Source organism: Parasteatoda tepidariorum, chromosome 3, assembly GCF_043381705.1.
Source record: "Parasteatoda tepidariorum isolate YZ-2023 chromosome 3, CAS_Ptep_4.0, whole genome shotgun sequence".
Taxonomy (NCBI): domain Eukaryota; kingdom Metazoa; phylum Arthropoda; class Arachnida; order Araneae; family Theridiidae; genus Parasteatoda; species Parasteatoda tepidariorum.
In genome coordinates, this window is record NC_092206.1 from 56749911 (window position 1) to 56770660 (window position 20750).

A 20750-nucleotide genomic window follows, 5' to 3' on the forward strand; every position below is an offset into this window, starting at 1 on the left:
ATAAAACGAAAACTCAGTCATCGTTTACACGAACCGTTAATAAATTTAGTTATTATTCAGGGTGCGTAGCCAAATTATTCAACAAAAAATAAGCACCTTTTAAGCACTTTTAACAACTCAAAAATATTTTTAAGCACTTTAAAAAAATATCATAATTAGGCAGGGTTGGAAAGTTTTTGACAATTGACGATTTTATCTTGTTTTAACCGTCATCTCAAAAAAAAAAAAAAAAAACTTTTATCATTGTTTTTGACAATTGTCAAAAATCATGAAATTTTGAATCATGTAAAACGAATGGCGTTTTCATACGCTACGGACTGACAATACGCCGAAATAGATTGGGGTTGAATTAATTGTGAAAACGTTAATAGAACAATGTGAACTGTGTCCTTTTGCGTAATTCGTAGCGAAAATCAACATGTTAAAGGAAAGATCTCATTTTGAAAAATGGAAAATTAAGCACTTGTTAAAAACACGCAATGAAAAAAGCACCTTTAAGGGCTTTTAAAAAACGAAAATAAGCACCTTTAAGCACTTTCTAAAAACGCTACGCACCCTGCTATTGATAATAAGTGATGATTATTAATAATTAATGCTTAAATGGCATGCATTATCTGCACATTTTTAATAATTATAAGCAAAATTAAACTCGATAATCATTATAACCTTCGGTGCTTATCCAATGCACTTAAATCATCATTAATTATTAGCGTCAATATCATTAATAATTATCGAATTTTATTGAGGTTTATTAAGAATGACCGGTAAATGCGATACATTTTAAAAGTATGTCAGAGACTGAAGACCACTAATTCTAATATAGGTTGAAATCTCTTAGTTTTATTTTACAATAAAATTTTTAAAATTGTAATAAATAAGATGATTAAAAATTTTCAGAAACAAATGAAAAATTATGCTTGCTTTTTACTGTCCATGCTAGAAAAGAATTTCATTCAAAAATTTGCAAGCACGTACGTTTATGCTTTCATGCTTATGACAGCTCACACGCTTGATATTTCACTTCTTTGCTGCCAATGTGAAAAAAATGAGAACTTTTTTGTAGCCGTGTAAGAGAAATATATATATATTAAGATGAATTGATATTTTTAATTAATGAAATGAAAACTTATTATTTTAACTCTAAATCATTCCTTTGAAACAATTTTAACCCTTTTTGGTTGCATATCAACCATATTTCTACCATCGATTTTCAATTTTTAACAACAAAATATGACCACAAAGGGTTAATGAAGTATAATGAGGTTTAATAAAAAAATTTCATTAAAATCAGTAGTCAATAATAGGCTACTAATATAGGTTAAATATAGGCTCAAGCTGCTCCTCTGAAACAAGAACACTGATAAACAATTTAAATATATAAATTGTAAATAAAATTTAATTTTGAAGCATAAACTTAAGTCCGTCAATAATTTAAAAACCACTATATAACAAAATTCAGTAATAAAAAAAAGGAAAATTCGTAATCCGCATTTTCATATACTTCAATGCATTATGACTATAAAATACAATAGTTTTTAAAAAAAGAATTGCTGCTTTTTCAAACAACATAAACCAGTAGCAACACCGATACTTTTAAATAAATAATGATAAAAATAATATAATCTCTTTTTTTCTTAAAAAAAAAAAGTATTCATTAAAGTTTATTAGGAACAAAAATATAAATAAAACTATACGCGATTTGCATGAACTGTGAAAACTTTAATTACAATTGGAAAAAATTTCACCGAATAGAGAATTTTGATTAAAGGTAAAAGTCATCATGTCACGATTGTTATTTTTTCAAGAGAAACAGTTGTTTACACGTTTAATACCACTTTTATTGCTATACTGCGCTTTATACCTATGCTAATGAAGAAGAACAAAAATTGCATTTAGGAAACTGTAAAAATCTTTATTTTGTAGAAATTGGCATACTGCCTTTTGCCTCGAACGTAGAAAAACCCAGAAAGCAGAATCACTGAAGCACCGCTGCAGAAATTAGTAAATGCAAGTATCTGAACACACAATCTGTAGATAAATCTTAAAATATTTTCAGATGAGCCGCGGCTTCCCAATGACCCAGGATCGAATCCCAGTGGTGGCTGGTTGCTACGAATTCTGCTCCCGTTTCGCAACGACCACAGTGCTGACATAAAAATTCCTCAGTGGTAGACGGATCATGGGTTAGAATTCCCTGGTCGTCAGGCTAACAGGGGAAGGTTTTCGTGGATTTCCCCTCCATCGCAAAAGCGGGTTAGTTATATCAAAAAGTCCTCCTCAAAGAATAGTTGTTCTTCAATCTTTAGTAATTCTAAGAGTAGTTGACTTCAATCCAGGAATTCCTTAGTGTTTTAAATTGGGTTCCAGAATTGAAGGCTGTGAAGTTGAACATTAATAATCGTAAACTAATTACTGTGTCGGCTGCTCAATGCCGATTATAAGAAAGAAAGAAAAATTCGTAGTAATGCAGGTTAATACAGAGGTTACTACTGATGGATGCAAAAATATACATCGCAAAAAAATATTTATCCGAAGTATTGCCCCTTTGGACCTTTAAACTTAACAGAAATGAAAGTGGGGATACTTTTTTCTCTCTATTTTTATTCGATTGATTGCCCTCTAATTCTTACCGATTACGCCCTTTTAAAACTGTCTCACAACCGACATGGATATCACTTAAAAGAAAGAAAGAAGAAAATTCGTGTGGAAGGCAGGTCTTTTTCAATTAAGATCTCAGAAAAGTTGCGAAGAGTAGTAACAAATCGTTTATTAAACTGGTTTCCTGGGCGTTGTTTATTTCGGTCAGCATCAAATGGGGTATTCCGTCTAACGGATTTGACATTTTATACCAGTTCAAGTGCATCGCAAGATTACGCAAACACCCTTTCACATCGTAAAAGATTAGCCTCCTTTCCTTCGTTTTCCGCGTATTCCGCAGCCTTCAAAACAACGCGCAGTTTATTTTGAAAGAATTAACTCCGTAGAATCAAAACATGAGCAAAAGTTCGACAACTAGGATTATTTAAACATATCCCTAACAATTTAGGTATCAAATTATATCATTTACTGATTCGCTTTCCACTGTACACACATCAAATAGTAATTACTTTTTAAAAAAAAAATCTAAAACGAAAATTTATACTGTTTTTTGATAGTAGTAGGATTGGATCATCACTTTTGGAGCTTAAGATATAAGCTTCTGAATGCTAATCTTAATCTCTAAATTTTCTTTAGTAACGATAAAAAATTTAATTTTAGTATTATTTAAAACTGCCATTAACATTTACTTTCAACTATCATTTTCAGACAAACCTGAACTTGAACATCAAAGTGTAGAGCATCAATTAAAAAAAAATTTAACAATTGTAAAAACTTAGTCTCAAAAAACCTACATTTCTCCTTAGTTAAGGCATTATTTCGAAGAGTGATTAATTTAGAAGGCATCGATGCGAAATATACATAAATATGAGCTTTCCTCGCGATCAATAATAAACAACAATTTCTTGAGTTTGAAACAATAAAATTTAATTTACGATCTTACGGCCCTTTCTCTTCCTTACTTTGATGACTACTGCTGCTTTTTTAATATAAATTGACATTGGTAGAAATTAAAGTAATAATTAGTCTCCAGGTATTCACACACAAATATCTGTATACGAACAGTTCTCACTAAAAGTAAGTTGCTGATAAAAGAATTCTTGTTTTAAATAAATTTAGCTAAATTTCCCATTGTTCAACTAAAAATATTAAGTTCGAGTTAAAAAGTCGTTATGCGGAAGATATTTTTTAAACCTATATAACAAATAACACCATATAATAATTTTTACTGTGACATTATTTTGAAGTTAAGGTATAACAAGGTTATTATAATGAAAAAATATCATGTTATTATGAAAATATAAGGTTATTGTAATGATAATAATAAGGTTATTATTTTGAAACCATAAAATAAACAGATATCCAAACTACATTACCTTTATTTTTCATGGGAATTAGTGAAAAATAACGGGAAGCAATGTATACCATGTTTCACTTCAAGCGCACTCATGTGTCTAGATACAAATAAATACATGCACTTCTTTGTGCATGTATTAATTCAAACATAAAATAAATAAATAAAATAAAATGTATGACCATGCCAAAAGAGATAAAGTACCTAAAAAATATAATCTTGAATATATTTCGTTCTAACAGTCTGATTTTTACGTATTAAAAACTAATTCAAATGGTTCGATGAGTTGATCTAAAACATGCTAAGTAATTAATATTAACAATTAATCAAATCACAAAAAAAAACGTGCTATATCTCAAGACACATGTCTTTATTTCTGCAGATCTTGGATGCAATGTAGAAAATGTGGTCCTACAGCTAAGAGAATGGTCTACAGTTAGGGACCCTTAGTGCTTTTTTTTCTTCAAAAAAATCAAAAATCATCTTTTTCAAAAAAATCAAAAAACTTCTTATACACAATTAATAACATTTAATTATTTAAAAATATTTCCATGAAATATGATAATTCTTTATAACTTATAGATCATCTAATTTAAGAATGATCATAAACATATTCAATTGTAAGGTATACATAAGTGCAGACATTATTTTAAATGTTAAAATAAAAATTGTTTAAAAAAAAAATCTGTCTAATTGACTCAGAGTATTTTATTTTTTAAATTTTCATCTCTGAAAAATTTTTTCACCGATTTCATTTACATTTTGCCTTTTGTCATGTAAAAATCTGTGTATGATCCCACAAGTAATTTTTTTGAAACTATTAAATAAAGTAATGATAGAAAAATAGATAAATGATAGATAAAAATATTTTTTACATGGAAACGAATTTTATATCTGTGTGCAAAATTTTTGAAGTCCTTTAGAGTTTCTAAGATATCGCAAAAAGTTAAATCAATATTAAGACTATATTTTACAGATTGCGGCTATCCCCTATATTCTGATAAACAAGAATACGAACCCGTCAAAAAAATAAATAAATACATATATTTAGAGAAAGTGTAATTTTGTGTCTGATTCTGCAGCTTAATAGTTAGTATTAAATAATTAGCATACCTGATGATTAATAGGTATACCTAAAGATATAGGTAATAATTAGTATACCTAAATAATAAGCATACCCTTTCATTAAGATAGTCTCCTGGTACATGAAAATCCGATCACCAGAACGAAAGTTATTCACATATTGTTATAATTTCCCCTTAATCCTGTTTATTCTTCGACGAGTAGACATTTAATTTCAGTTGTGCGAAAAATGGAATAATTTTTACTCTAACAACATACGAAAATATTATCTGTATAAATGATGAAGAAATATCGAGTTGATTTGGAGTATATTTCTAATTAATACTAAAATCAAATTCATTATTTCATAACTAATAATCTGCATCAATGCATTAATCCCAAAAAGGAAATTCATATTTAAATAATAGCAAAATAAATCAGATTGAGTTCTCAATTTTAAAGACTAAACTTTTCATCTTTAAACAATGCAAATTGACATTTTTTATAAATACAAAGAATTAATATATAAAACTTGTGACTTAGGGTCGTTAAAATAAAATAATTCTTAGCTGAAAATTTTTGTAACGGAATGTCATACTTTATTCAAGTTTTTCTGTTTACTCTTGTCGAATCGAGTGGTTAATACAACTGTAGCAAAGGTACTAATATTTAATAATAATCCAAGATATTTTATTGACGCCTGTTTTAAATTTGGATTTTAAATAAATTTTACAAGTTGAACTAGTAAATGAAATCTGTGAAATATTAGTTAATAAATACCGTACTAATAGAATTTAAAATAAAAGAATAATATACTTACCAAACTCAAATGAAAAGATCCAGGGAAGATAATTCAACAGAAAATCAGACGATAAAAGATACTAAAAAATTCCTCTTTTAAATTAGCAAACTACTTGGAAAATCCACAACAGATAAAAAATAAAATCAACTTATTTCCAAAAAAGGGCCACACACAAAAGAGCAGACGATTTCGAACAAGCGACTGATCATGAAGCCGTGCAGAGCATGAATTGGAGTGAAGAGAGTGACTGATGATGAAAACACAACAATCGGCGCTCGGGCAAAGGAAAAGAGAGCCAAAAAACGCCAGCCTGTCCGGCCAGTTCTATTTTTCCCACAACTACAGGGACTACTATGAGCGCAAACAGAGCTTACGGTTGGCTCTCTTTGTAAAAAAAGCTGGTTGAGACAGGAAGTTGGTAAAGTTGACCCTGCCCGCGGGTGTTTCGCTATCAGGCAGCTTGTTGCTCAGCCGACTCTTCAATAATAAAAACTCCTACCGTGAGGGGAGGGGAAATGATGGGGCTGTTGCAAGCAGTGCGTTTCGTAGCAACAATAGGTAAATGACAGGAGGGGTGTCAGCGTGGTGGGGCGGACACCATTTTTCTTTATTTGCTTCTTTATGGGCAATATTCATTGGTTTACCTGTCTCAGACCCCCTGGATGTGGTTACCTTCATAAAAATCCCCTACCCCATATCTGCAGAGGAACTATAGAAGAATATACGGGGGAAAGGGGATCTGCAAATGTCCATGGGATTAAGAAGAAACTGGAAAGTGGGTGATAAGTTTGGTAGTTCTTGGTATTCTTTTGTTCGATATGGGGGGAGTGATGAGAAAAAAGTGACACTTAAGGAATAAGTTGTTCATTAAAATTTCGACCAAGCATGAAATTGGTGAAGACGTTTTCTGAAATAAATACTTCAAGGAATGAAAAAAAAAGGTTTTTTTTTTTACTATTTTTTATGTAGAAGTCTTTTAAGTGCCAGGCACACAATTCCCTGTCTTTTAAATACACTATGCTACGCTTATATATTCATATAAAAATAAGTATGTGTTACATTTGGGATGATAAAGTGTTTTTCCTCCAAAGATGAGAGAGTTCATTGGTATTATTTCCAGATATGTATCGGCCAGAATCTTCACAAGATAAACTTTATACAGAAATACCTTAGTGCTCTCGTAGAAATTGTGGTGTTTTTCGCCCATAACGCTCAAATTTTAATTAAACAATTTGGAAACATGGACCTAGCCTCGGCTTGGTCTAAGAAATTATAGCCTCACCCATATATTTTTTTTTAATTTTTAAAACGCGGATGTCTTGTATTTCACCTTCTCCTTTTTAATTTTAAATTACGCTATTATACACTTTAATCCAACAGCATTTTTTTTTTCAATTCGATGTATTTTATGACTAAAATAATAAAAGTGTCAAAAAAAAAGTCAGAAATATCTGCTACGGAATTATATCCTCACAGTAGATAATTTTATTGACTTTAATTTAAAGAAAAAATTTGAAATCGTGACTCAAATCATATTGCCCTAGTTCTGACTAAATGCAAAAATGAAAATGGAGATACAATATTATCGTCCCCACTTAATTACATAATGGGCTCATTGAAATATTACGTAAGAATCTAACAAAGGGTAATGGTCGATGATTTGCTTATTCTTGCTTAAAAGGAGGAGAAGTATCACGTAAGCCAATCATCTTATTTAAAAAAAAAACATCTTATTTTTGCTGGTAAAATTACAAATCTGGAATGGAAGTTGAATTTGGGGAAAGAAGAAATTAGAAGAAGAAAAGAGAAAATTTTTTTTGAAGTTTCAGAGACCTACAGCTTTGAACTTAAAAGATTCTTAAAATATTTTACTCAAAATTTTGTGAAATAAAGTAAACGTAAACTTTGCTTTATGCTAAGTAACATTTTTTATTTGAATTTAATCTTAAAACTAGATTACTACAGTCAAAGTTAAAGAAAGAAAATTAAGGGTGGTTGCAATTTTCTTATGTAAACATGGAAAGAGGTTTGTGATTTGCTAACTTTTGCTGACAAGGGGGAGGAAAAAGTTCAAAAATATGCTAATGAAACTAATGTAATGTTTGTACTGTCCCTATCGCAGAATCGACATCTAACTCGCTTATATGAATAAAATTTAATGGAACGAACTTATTTTATACGAAACCGATGTTAAATTTCCTTTGTATAATTAGTATCTTCGTATAATAAGCTTCATATATCGCAAAAAAAATTTTTTTTTCAAAAACTAATTTTGTTTTATCAGTGTAATACTTTTACTACAGTACGTATGTGTAATACTTTTTATTAGCAATTGATAATTTTTTTTTATAAATGTAAATGACATTTATATTTAGGATACTTACACTAGTAGCTAAATATAATTAATTATTAACCGTTAAAATAGTTTATCTCCTCAAATATTATAACATACCATTTCAAAGTAAAATTTTAACAACAACAACAAAAAAATTATAACCACTTATTTGAATAAAGTAGACTGAAACTAATGATATTCCCTTAAGCGGGGTTAACAATATATTTTTTATTTTTTCCGTGAGGAATTTCAAGTTTTTTTTTTAATTGGATTTATAGTGAAGATTTTGCTAACGCGCTTTAATATCCACAAAACAGTTTCTCTTGCCTAGAGATTTGGTTATGGAGTTGAGTGGTACATGTCTATAGTTTTATGATCATTTAAGTACATAATATTGAAGTATTTAATACAGTACGTAGTTTTATGATCATTTAAGTATACAATATTTAAGTATTTAATACAGTATATAGTTTTATGATTCATAAGTTTTCGGTTTGACATTTCGTTTCACATAAACTTGCAGTGTTTATTATTATTATTATTTCCTTTTTTAAAATTAAAATCTTGTAAAAAAGTATCTGGGAACTTTCTAGGAAATATGAAGTTTTCTTTGTTTTCAAAAAGTATCCAAAAACCATTATTCCTCTTTACATGATATTTGTGTTTAAAATGTATTGAGACTCATGTTTCCTGCAGTGGATGCTAATAAGTGTCATAATGACTACAAATAATTGTATGCATTTTCGTCACTCCAAATATTATAAAATCGAGATATTAAATAAATAATAACAAGAAACTGAAGCGGTAAGATATTACCTGGTTAAAAAATTCATTCTCTTCAAAAATACATGAATGGAAAATAACGTTCGAATTGTTTCTAGAGCTCAAAAACAGGCACCCATTTTCAAGACCTGCCAGACGTGGTTGACAAGAAGGAAAATTGATTTGAAATATAAAATGTAAAGTTTCCAAAGAGAAATAAAGGTGAGAATCAAAACTAGAGAAACCACAGAAGCCGAGAAAATAGTACAAAACAAACCACAATGGCCGAGAGGAGCAAATCATGGCAAACTACATTTCTTCGCGCTATGGAAAGATATCGTTAAAAACTACATTATTTCCTCACCACCCTTTTGGTGGTGAGGTAAACTATTTAAATTTTTAGGTACAGAGCTTAGTTATAGTGCAAAAAAATTATAAAAGGGACGAAACAACAATTGTTTTGGAAAAATCAGTGCGAACATATTAATAAAAATATGCTTTTTTTTTTTAAACGAAATGTTTTTTGAAATGGAGCCGTGAATTAATATTAATGCGGATGGAAAAAAAATATGTTTTGTCAATAAACAAACAAGCAATAATAAGTAAATAAAACCATAACAGTAAAAAATCAAATGAAAAGTGTGATAAACTGTAAAAGAGTTTAGTTTAACTCAACATCAAAATTGGTGACAACTATACACCAAATTTTTGTACAATGTAATACAACTCTTGTTTCTTCATAAAATATAACTTATAACAAAATTATTTCATTATCTCCATGATTTATTTATTTTTTAATACTTTAGCAACAAGAGCGGATTTATTAAAATATCATGCACAAATTTCATTCAGTTTCAAGAAATAATTTTTCCAAGAATATTGTGAAAAAGAAGTTAAGAAGTATATTTATTACGCAATAGATGAATTCTATTACATTCAATGACGCGGACCGTTGAGAGGATTTAAAATTTTTCCAAAAACACAATATTACTAATCTAAAACTTTATTTTCCCGACTTTAGATATTCAAAGACAGCTTTATAAGAGACATTCGTTGCACGTGCTTGGGACCCCTTTCTCCATAAAGCCGCAATTATCAATTTATTTTAAATATTTTATTATATTTTTTGCATGAAGTTTAAAAACTTCACTTGAAAATGTTTAGCAAAAAAATTCATGAAGTAATATAAAAAAAAATTTTTTTTTTTTAAATGGAAAATACGAGACCAAAAAGTCTTGCATCTTTCGCCTCAGGTCTGTAAATCAGTCCTGTGCTTGTGTATTCACAAATGTTATCTGCTACCAGCGTTCCTAAAGAATGTTCCGTGGAACCTGGGGTTCCCCTGAAGTGTCACAATGGTTCCAAGAATTGGGACTTTCTACCTAGTAAATTAATTAATATTTCTGTTATCCTTATGGTATTATATAATTAAATGCTTATGAATATTTTTCGAATAACAAGAAAATTGTGAAATGACATTTAATAGCTGCAGTAGAAGAATTTATTTGTTACTGTGTATTTCAATTTAAAAATGATCGATTCACGAACGAAGATGGAAAATTTCCGTTAAAATTTATAGACATGATAAATAGACCAATATCCCTTTTCCGGGAAAGAATATCGAACTTTGTAATCTCATTTATATTTACCTGTTATAAAGACTATGATATGCATTGCCTGTAAACGGGCGGGGTCCCGTAAAAATTCTTCACTTAAAAAATAGTATCGAGTAACGGTAAAAAAAAAAAGTGAGAATAATGTTATGGAAATCTGTTTTTTTAGTTTCAGCACATTGGCGTTAAAAAAGAAGCATCTATGTTTGTTTTTTATTTGTACAACTTTTCATTAATTGATAACTAAGAATTTTCAATAATGATTGAAAATAATGATAAATGAAAATAACAGTTATCAGTTATCACTAACACTTCATGAGTGTTCCTGACATTGCTCACCATTTAATCACTAAGTCTGTCTATAATGTCTTTTAGAAAACGCGATTTGAAAATAAAATGCTGATAGATGCTTTACCGGGTATCCGAACTTCGGCCTTGTAATTGATAGATTATCGTCCTTCTTATAGTCCTAACTATAAAGATAATCGGCAATTTATCAAAATATGAATTTAGTAAGAAAGGGAGAAAAAAATTTACAAATATGAAAGAAGCGAATAAGAAGAAGAATGACAGTGTGCGCTGAGAGTTGAACCAGTGACTATAAGGCGTTAGCAACGGTTATTTAGTCCTATCCTATCCTCGAATCTCAGTTTCATGTACTAATTTAATTACGCATATAATACTTGTAGATTAAAAATATTTACAGATTAAAATAACTAATAAATTCCAAAAAATATTCCCGCAATCACTTTTTCTAAACTACAGTTATTTTACTTAATACATTATTTTATTTTATTTTTTTAACCGACATTGAACAGTCGACAGTTTACCTCTGTCAATCTTCAACTTCGTAGCCTTGTAGTTTTGAACCCAATCCAGAAGACAAGGGAACTCCTAGATCATACTTTGTTACAAATTAACTTTGATGAAGGTTTTTTTTATGGAATTGACGCATAATTGCTTTACATGAAGAGGAAAACCACAAAAACCCGCGGTTAGTTTGACGGCCAGAGGATTCCAACCCATGAGGATACCGCTGAGGATATTTTGCTTAATACCTTATCATGGATGATGCCATTATATGCTTCACATTGATTTTGATGAACTCACTAACGCCATTTACATCTATAATAATTTGACAATTTTTGATAAAGTTATTATTATTTTTTACCTTGAATATTATTTTGAAATACTAATGTTTTAATGTTTTCATTCTTGACGTCAATGATTCTAATAATATATGTCACAGGCAGTGACTACGGAACATTAATTCCTACCATAACTCACTTAAGAAAGGGCACTCGCGATTCTCTGATTTTCTTCTTGTCGCGAAAAAAGGTGTCGCAGCACTCGTCGTGTAGGTAGATGACTATATTTAAAGTTCCTAAACTTTAATTTATTTTACACGTAATAAATGAAAATTTGATTGCCTACAAGAATAATATTGAACATTATAGATATTTATAACAAATTATACGGCATTATCTTGATCATATCTTTCACAGAAAGCAGTATCTTAAAAGGAAAAGAAATAAATAATTTCATAATGCACATAAATACTGTTTTATAATATTTTTAAAAATTAAATGCGATAAAAAGCTATTCAAATATCTTACCATGTTCTTGGATCGTGTCAGCAAAAGGCAGAAAATAATGATTATACGTTTTAAAGTACATTTATATATGTTAAACTTACCCTGAACATCGTATGTTGACCCTCTAGACTAAGCATGGAATTTTTTAAACGTAATTTTCTTTCTAAAATTTTATTACAGTTTAAATTTATAAGAGATTATTGAAAATATAATTAAATTAACCTTCTCAGCAAGAAAAAAAAATGCATTCTTTTAATTAGATTTGCTTGAATAATACGTGTACGATCCTTAAATGCTTGGTATATGTATTTATTTAACTTTTCCTTACAACAACTTTACTGAACTTTCCATTGCAACAACTTTATTAAGATCATCAGATGAAATAGAAATTTATCACTATAGGCAACACATTCTTCATAAAATTTTAATAAAAACTGCACAATAGTTTAGATTATTAAAAAGAAGAAGAAAAAAAAGAGGTTCAATAATTTATTTATGAACGGGTTCATTGTACTACATAATTAATATTATAGAAAAATCTCCACTGTTTTCATAATTTTAAACCCTTCTCAAAATACTAGGAAATTTTTGATGATCATATGTATAAGTAGCTAACATTAAATCAGATCTTAAATGAGCAATTTTAAAAAAAATGTCGTTGCAACTAGCTACAGAAATAGTAGAAAGATATATCCTTCTTCAAACTCATCTTATCTCTTTCAGGTTTTCAAACCTTGTTAACAAGCGAAAAAAAAAATCTTTGAATTAATCATACCGTGCTTTGATTTCATTGGAATTCATTAGAGAACTCAGTTAAAAAAAATCCGTTTATTTTTTACAACTGGAAGAGGACTCTGATACGAACTTCAACTAAATTGCTGTACAATCAATCATCGGGTCATTTATATATTTACTTTGATCAACTAGACAAGGCGACAGTCTTGGGTCTTGTTTTGCTATCTACATACCGTCTATATTATTATAAGTCAAAGTACAAGTACATTTTTGGAACAGGTAGGTTTTTTCTCACGGCTTAACCATGACTGTACACGACGACAAATTGCACTGTATGGGATTGTTTAATGATCCATGTTTATGCAGTTTCTCAAGGACGTGATTTTTTTTTTTGCCATAAGGTATATCATTTGTATTTCTTTTAATCCGTCGTATATGGAGAAATAGATAGTCCGAAAAGAAAACAAAAGAACATGTCACGCTGTTTGAATCTCGAAGAATAACAACTGTAGATACGTGTGTTTATCTTACCTGTTGAATTTGAAGTGAAGTAAGCGCTGAGTTGTTATCAGCCCAAACAATACTTTGACCTCTATGGTTAAGTGTCACTCTCCAAGTATGAAACACGTCTGCCAACAAATTAATGACAATTAATTTCTTTTGTTTGATGGGTAAAAAAAAGAAAAATCAAGCTATGACGAACAATTTTTATTTTGGAAGAGAAATATTATAATAAAGGTTAATGCCAGCTCGCTACCCCCATCCAACTAGTAAACTAATAAAAAGGGATAAACTATTTACAGGGATTCTCGCAGATTTCTTGAATATGACTTTTAATTCTTTATTTCTTTCTTCTTCTTTATTTCTTTCTTTTAATTCTTTATTGAGATCATCCTCTCGAATCATCAAGATTGAGTCCGAGTACATGAAAATCCAATCATTAGATCAAAAGTTTTTTTTTTAGGGTTTTTCGTTTATTTATTTATTTTTCTTTTTTGTCCACGCTACAAATACACGTTATAGCTTCTCAGCATTTTTACTTTACTAGCAAGAAGCACAATCTGTTGGGTGAAAACAGAAAATAATTGTGAATATTATTATAATTTTAAATGTAAATATAAATGTAAATTTAAATTTTTTTTTTTTGCAACGTATTTGTCCGGAAACTATGGGTCTATATGGGAGATACATAAAGAAATTTGCGAAGAGCCTTGTAAATACCTCTTTTTTATGCTTTAATTTACTGGCAGGAAACCTATCTGTCGGATAGAAAATTTAAAGAATCTGCGAAGAGCTCTGTCACTGCCTCTCATTTGCATTATCACCTTACTATCAGCAGAGTCTGGATAAGGCAAGGGGCAGTTGCCCCAGGCCCCCACATCAGAGAGTATGCCTGCCATATACTAAATAGTAAGTTTATTTTACGCTTCCTTCTTTAATGAACTTTTTTAATATCAGTACAGTGTAAAATCCGTCAGTTTTATGTTAGCTCCTTCATTGATCTATCGCATGAACACAAAAAATCTATATTTCGTAAATCCGCGGCTTTCTAGGGCGGAATTCAACTAAATTTTCGTAATTGCGATGGACAAATTGAACCTATCAAAAGCCTGTATTTTTACATATTACAAAATGAGACATGTTTACAAAAGTACGGGCCTCTGATTGCCTTAATTGAGCCATCATAATTGCGTAAATTTAGCTGAATTCCACCCTAACGTCAGGAAGGATATGAATTTTTTTACAGCTAGATGACAAAGTTAACAATCAGAAAACTGCAATTCGAAAACTTGTGAAAAGGTCGCAAACTGCAGCGATATGATTGTTAACTAGGTCATCTTAATCGTAACTGCGAAAAACTCGGTTGCATCGTGTTCAGTGGATTTCGCACTGGCAGGAAACACTACTAGATGGGTTGAAATTGAATGAATGTGCGAAGAACTCTGTTATTGCCTCTTATTTGCATTATCACTTTACTGGCAGGAAACACTATTTGCAGAGTGGAAATTTAAAGAATCTGCGAAGAGTTCAGTCACTGTCTTTTATTTGCATTATCACTTTACTGGCGGGAAACACTATTTGCAGAGTGGAAATTTAAAGAATCTGCGAAGAGTTCTGTCATTGTCTCTTATTTGCAGGGATTTGTGCGGAACAGCCCTGTAAATGTATATTTTTTTAATTTTAGGAAATCCAGTGAACTTGATGAATATTAAATGAGTGTACAAAACGTAGAAAAAAAAGACAGAAAACTCAGAATATTTTTTGATCTAATGATGCGATTTTCACGTGCTTAAAATTAATCTTAATATAACATGGGCATGACCTCAAATAAGCTAGTTAATTAACGCATGCGATATTTTATACGGAATCAGACACAAAATCGTACTTTTTTTAAAAAATAAATACACTTTTTTTTTGGCGGTTTGGATTTCTGACCCTCAAAATATGGGGGTTGTCGCAAACTGAAAAATATGGTTCATATAGTTTGGTCATGAGAAAAATTCTTCAATTATAAAGTCATAAAGATAATTTATCCCATGCACTATCAAGGAATTTGTTTATCTGAAGAAGATGTATGCAAAAAAAAATTTTCAATAACAATATGTTATTTTTTATTACTTTATTTAATAATAGTCAAAAGTTCATCATTTCATTAGTCGACAGTTCATCATTTTAAAGAATGTAATTTTCACTGACAAAATATAAATTTTGAAAAAAATAGATCAAATAGTTCGCGAGAAATCGAATTTTAAGTGAACGACTTTTTTACAATTCGATTATTTCATTCCGGAGTTCGACCAATTTCATTCAAATTTTATATTTTGCCATATAAAATTACACTCTTTAAAATGATGAGAAAATTTGTATAGCTTACAATTTAAAATTTTCCAGTCTATTTAAGTAAAATAATTAAAAATAAGAAGGAGTTATTAAATATAATTTTTGACTTGGATTTATGAATTATACAATTTTCAGTTCGTTTGAGAAAATTCTCGAGATATGACGAGATTCGCAAAAATTAAAAATAACATTAAGGAGTACAAATTTTAGACTTCTCTCCCGACTAAACTATGGATCATATTTTCCAAATTGCGTAATCTTCCATGTTTTCAGGTTAAGGAATCCAAATGTGCTGAAAAAAAGTTATGGTTATTAAAAAGAAAATAATGAATATCTACTAAAAGTTATATTTAGCATCAAATGATCTTTGGAAAAACAAATTTTATAATTATGTGAAAAAATTTCTATTCGCATGAAAAGTTCACGAGATATGGTGACATACGCAAAGAGGACAATTAACATTACTGGGTCCGAACTTAGGATCGTTCTCCTGACCAATCTAATGGGACCATATTTCCTAGATTGCGGTTACCCCCTATTCTTTAGGGGTCAGAAATCTGAAACATTTTAAAAAAGGCTAGTCTATCCACAGAAAGTACGTTTTTGTGTCTGATTTTGTAACTTAAAATATTGTTTGCACTAATTAATTAGCATATATGAGGTCACCCCTTTGAGCATTTAAAATTCAGTCCTAAACCGTGAAGATCCGATGATTAGATCAAATGTTATTCATGGTGGTCTGTTTTTTTCTTCTTCCATGTAAATAAATAGGTTGTATTATGTAAAAGAAAATAATTATTCTTCAATGAATTAATTCCGAATTGTAGTAGAAATTTAATTTATGAAAAGTGCAGCGTTGTCCAGATTTTCCCAAAAGTTTCCCCTAGGGCTCCGCGGAAGGATCATAGGGGTTCCAAGAGTTAGACTTTATTGAACCAGTTGTGAACTAGGTACAAAAAGTTTTTCATCATCTTTTTATTCGCAGAAAAGTCTGTTTTACCCAAAATTAACTTAATATTAGAATTTTTTTTCATCAATTATTAGGAACTTTTCATTTTAAATATTTATGGTTATGAATATTTTTTTGTTTGACAGTTCCTAAATAACAATTTATAATGAAACTTTTTTTAAGGCTATGATTAGTTCCTTTTAACAGGAAAAAAATAATAAGTATACTCCAATATAATGCCTTCCCGAAAATGTAACAATTTCTAGTATTGAGGCGATCTTAGATTGCAGCGATCTAAGCCATCACTCTCTGGTGAAAATAATGCCTTTGGCTGAGTGTAAAACATTCACATCAGCAGCGACATCTCTTATTAAGAATGGCTACAGATGAAACAAAAGAGAGAGATGACAATAAAAGATATTTCCCCTCTTTCAAGCCTCATTTTTAATCTCTTTTTTTTTCTTAGTTCACAGCTAAGAGATTTGATAGATATCGCGATAATCCAAGATAAGCTCATATTTATCTTCTCTAGCGGGTGCATCTTTCATCTGGTACCCTATCTTTGCTCCATAAAAAAACTTTAATGAGGGACACTTTTCACCACCTAGTTGCTTTCTTTCTGTTTATTTTCGCAATCAATTTGATCAGTGCATCTACTTTTTTTTGTTTGTTTTAAACATTTGTTTATTACTTTTAATAGGCTGGTGATATAAGTTAGTATAAAATGTCCATTCACCTTTTCTGGGTGTGCGTGTTTTGAGGTAACACATGTCCATTACATAAGGCCTGTATGGATATTAATAAGACTTATATGTTGATTTAATGCATTTACGATTTGATGCATATGTGATAAGTATTTCGAAAGCATTAAGATTTTTTAAACACAAGTCAATCGAGCTTATATTTCAAAAGCTGTAAGAGTGTTTATGTATAAAAAATACTATTTTTGTCTTTTGCTTGTGTACATTTATTATGCTGCGTTATAAATAGTATTTAGAAAAATGAGGTAATTGTTTTTTGTGTATACTTTACGCTGAATTTAGGAGCAAAATTTGAGTTGACCAGACAAATTGTTTTTTAAAGAAAAGTGTACATATGGTGTATAAAAAATACAGTATATATAATAGTAAATATGGAAAATATATTTACTATTATATATACTAAGCAACTATACTAACTATACAACTATACAATTATATATACTAACCATATAAAAAGCAATTTAACCCATCAACTCAAATTTTGTTTCTCAATTCAGCGTAAAATATACACAAAAAGCAATTGCCTCATTTTTCTCAATACAATTTATAACGTAGTATGATACGTGTACACAAATAAAAGATAAAAATGGTATTTTTTTACATAAATTATATATAAAAAATACAGTATATATAATAGTAAATATGGTAAATATAGTATACATATAATACAATAAATATACCACAAATACTGTAAATAATATAGTAAATATACTTGTATCAATGCAGTAAAAAATAAAAAATACTATTTTTGTCTTTTACTTGTGTACACTTATTACACTGGGTTATAAATAGTATTTAGAAAACTGCGGCAATTGTTTCTTGTGTATATTTTACGCTGAATTGAGAAGCAAAATTTGAGTTGATGGTATAATTGTTTTTTAAAGAAAAGTGTAAATATAGTGTCAAAAAAAGTACTTTTTATGTATAAAAATCCTTGCATCTTTTGAAATGTTTAGACTTGCTGTGCTATCATGTATCTCATTTGATTTGGTTAAAAAAAATAGGAAATAGTATTTAATTTGTCTAAATACAAGTCAATTAGTTTTAGTCGAAAATAGTACATTTTTACGCACCCAAGTGATTTTTGAATCGTTAGTGTGACTCCATTTCTATCTCATTCGACTCACCGTGGAAAAATACACGGGAAACGATACATCACTTGCCTCGATACATAAAGCACTTTTAACTTTGTACATAAAAAAACACTTTTAACTAGTCTTGATTTCTGATCGAAGTTAGCGAGTGAACTGAAGGTTAACGTGAAAACTTAAAGGTTGTAAAGGAACTGAAAGTTCGCTAGAACAAAGTTATCAAGAAAATAGAAAGTTAGCAAAAGAACTGAAAGTTTACAAGAGAACTGAAAGTTAACTGGAACAAGTTACGGACAGAACTGAAAGTTAGCAAAAGAACTGAAAGCTTGCAAGAGAACCTGAAAGTTAGTCAGAATAAAGGTATCAAGGGAACTGAAAGTTAACTGGAACAAGTTACGGACAGAACTGAAAGCTTGCAAGAGAACTGAAAGTTAGTCAAAATAAAGGTATCAAGGGAACTGAAAGTTTACAACAGAACTGAAAGTTAACTGGAACAAGTTACGGACAGAATTGAAAGTTATCTAAAGACCTAAAAGCTTGCAAGATAACTGAAAGTTAGTCCGAATAAAGGTATCAAGGGAACTGAAAGTTAACAGGAGAACTGAAAGTTAACTGGAACAAGTTACGGACAGAACTGAAAGCTTGCAAGAGAACTGAAAGTTAGTCAGAATAAAGGTATCAAGGGAACTGAAAGTCAACAAGAGAAATGAAAGTTAACAAGAGAATTGAAAGTAAATGAGAGAACATATTAAATGCTTCCACCATTGAAATATCTTTTGAAACATAACCCAGAAAGCATGTAACCTTACCGGCAACCTTTTTTCTGGAATTTTCTTTTTATATTGTAGCTTCATATCTTTCATACTAAAAGGATTAAAAATTATTTTTAAAGCTTTTTTAAAAAACTTAGGTAAAATGGTTAGGTTGTCACTTAGGTAAACTTAGGTTGTCACTTAGGTAAAATGGTCACTTAGGTCTATAATGACGTTTTAACTGACGTCACACTAGCGTTAGGCATTGTCCATTAAAATTTCATGACAAGGTGGATTTTAGATGAGCCTTCAAGATGTTGCAAAATTAAACCTTATAATTACCTAGATTTAAGATCATTTTGGCCTTAAGACTGTCTTTATTTAAGGATTTTTTCGTGTTAAGACAAAATCGACTTAAGATTTTTATATGGAAGGATGTTTTCCAAGCTTTTGGATTAGGGTAATGTGCGTAGAATAGAGCAGATTGTGACAGATCTCATTCTAAGATTCGAAGGTTTACACGTAAACCTCATAAAAGTCTTTTTAGGTTTACATTAAAAGTTTTTTGCTGAGTGAAAATAAACCTTATTCTGCTATTTGGGAATCATATATTCTTTTACATTATGAGTGCAAAAAGAGATTCATACGAAGCAATTATGTACATTAATTTTATTATTGTAGCAACCGCAGCGCCATCTGAACAGGCAGTAGATGCTCAGACTTTGAACAGAGCTGACTTTCTTTTTACTTCCTACTCGTAATTATTCAAATTTATGTTTGCTAGTGTCCTATTTGACATTAAAAAAAAAAAATACTTGGCACTAAGCTTTTTCATACTTCAACCCCCCGAGATCTAGCGAGGCCCACATAATTACTTTTTTATTTCTTGATAAAAGTCGTATAGTACGTCTTTTATTCCAAAATAAGGTAGTTTTTCAAAGATTCTATTCTTTAGTATATTTAGGAGGTTTAATTTTTATTTTTATTTCCCCTTTTTTATAGTGGGAAAAAAGGTCGTCTACTTCCAAACAGTGCGCCAACTTCTTTTTCTTCTTCATTATAATCTCAAGTAATGTTCCCTCTGAAAAGGGGTATTTTTTTTCCTTCTCCTTTCTTGATATAAATTATAAACCCACCCATATAGAATCCCGCCATTTTTTGAACATTTTCTTTCGCTCTTTTCCACTGCCTTTTATTTATTTATCTGCAGCATATTATTATTTTGGGATTCATTACTTTTTCTGAGAAAGTTCGTCGGGTCTTTCAATTTAAGCACCGCAGAATATGGGAGGTAAAAAAAAAGGAAATCAAAGAAAATCGAAAGTTGTGTTTGAGAAAACTTTATTATTATTTAAAAATAAAATCTAGGTTTGTGAGGATAATTAAAGAATGAAGAAGATCTTTTTTAAACTTATAAAAACAGATGTGTGATGGTTTCTCATGATATTTTATAATTTTAGGATTCGTAATAATACATCTCAAGTTGAATAATTTACTTTT

General features: G+C 29.9%; 1 protein-coding gene across 2 annotated transcripts in view; it reads right to left on the reverse strand.

Moving 5' to 3' along the window:
• LOC107437772 (MICAL-like protein 2) overlaps nucleotides 1-8999 on the reverse strand; it is a 55946-nt gene extending 46947 nt beyond the window's left edge. Inside the window, exon 1 of one of the 2 annotated variants that reach the window (XM_043048924.1) lies at nucleotides 8968-8999. In XM_043048924.1, coding sequence (XP_042904858.1) covers nucleotides 8968-8984 — 17 coding nt within the window. In that variant the 5' untranslated portion in view covers nucleotides 8985-8999. Of the gene's footprint in view, nucleotides 1-5834; nucleotides 6365-8967 lie in introns of those variants that run through there. The other variant, XM_016049873.3, reaches the window with a different exon arrangement.
• Nucleotides 9000-20750: the final 11751 nt, after the last annotated feature.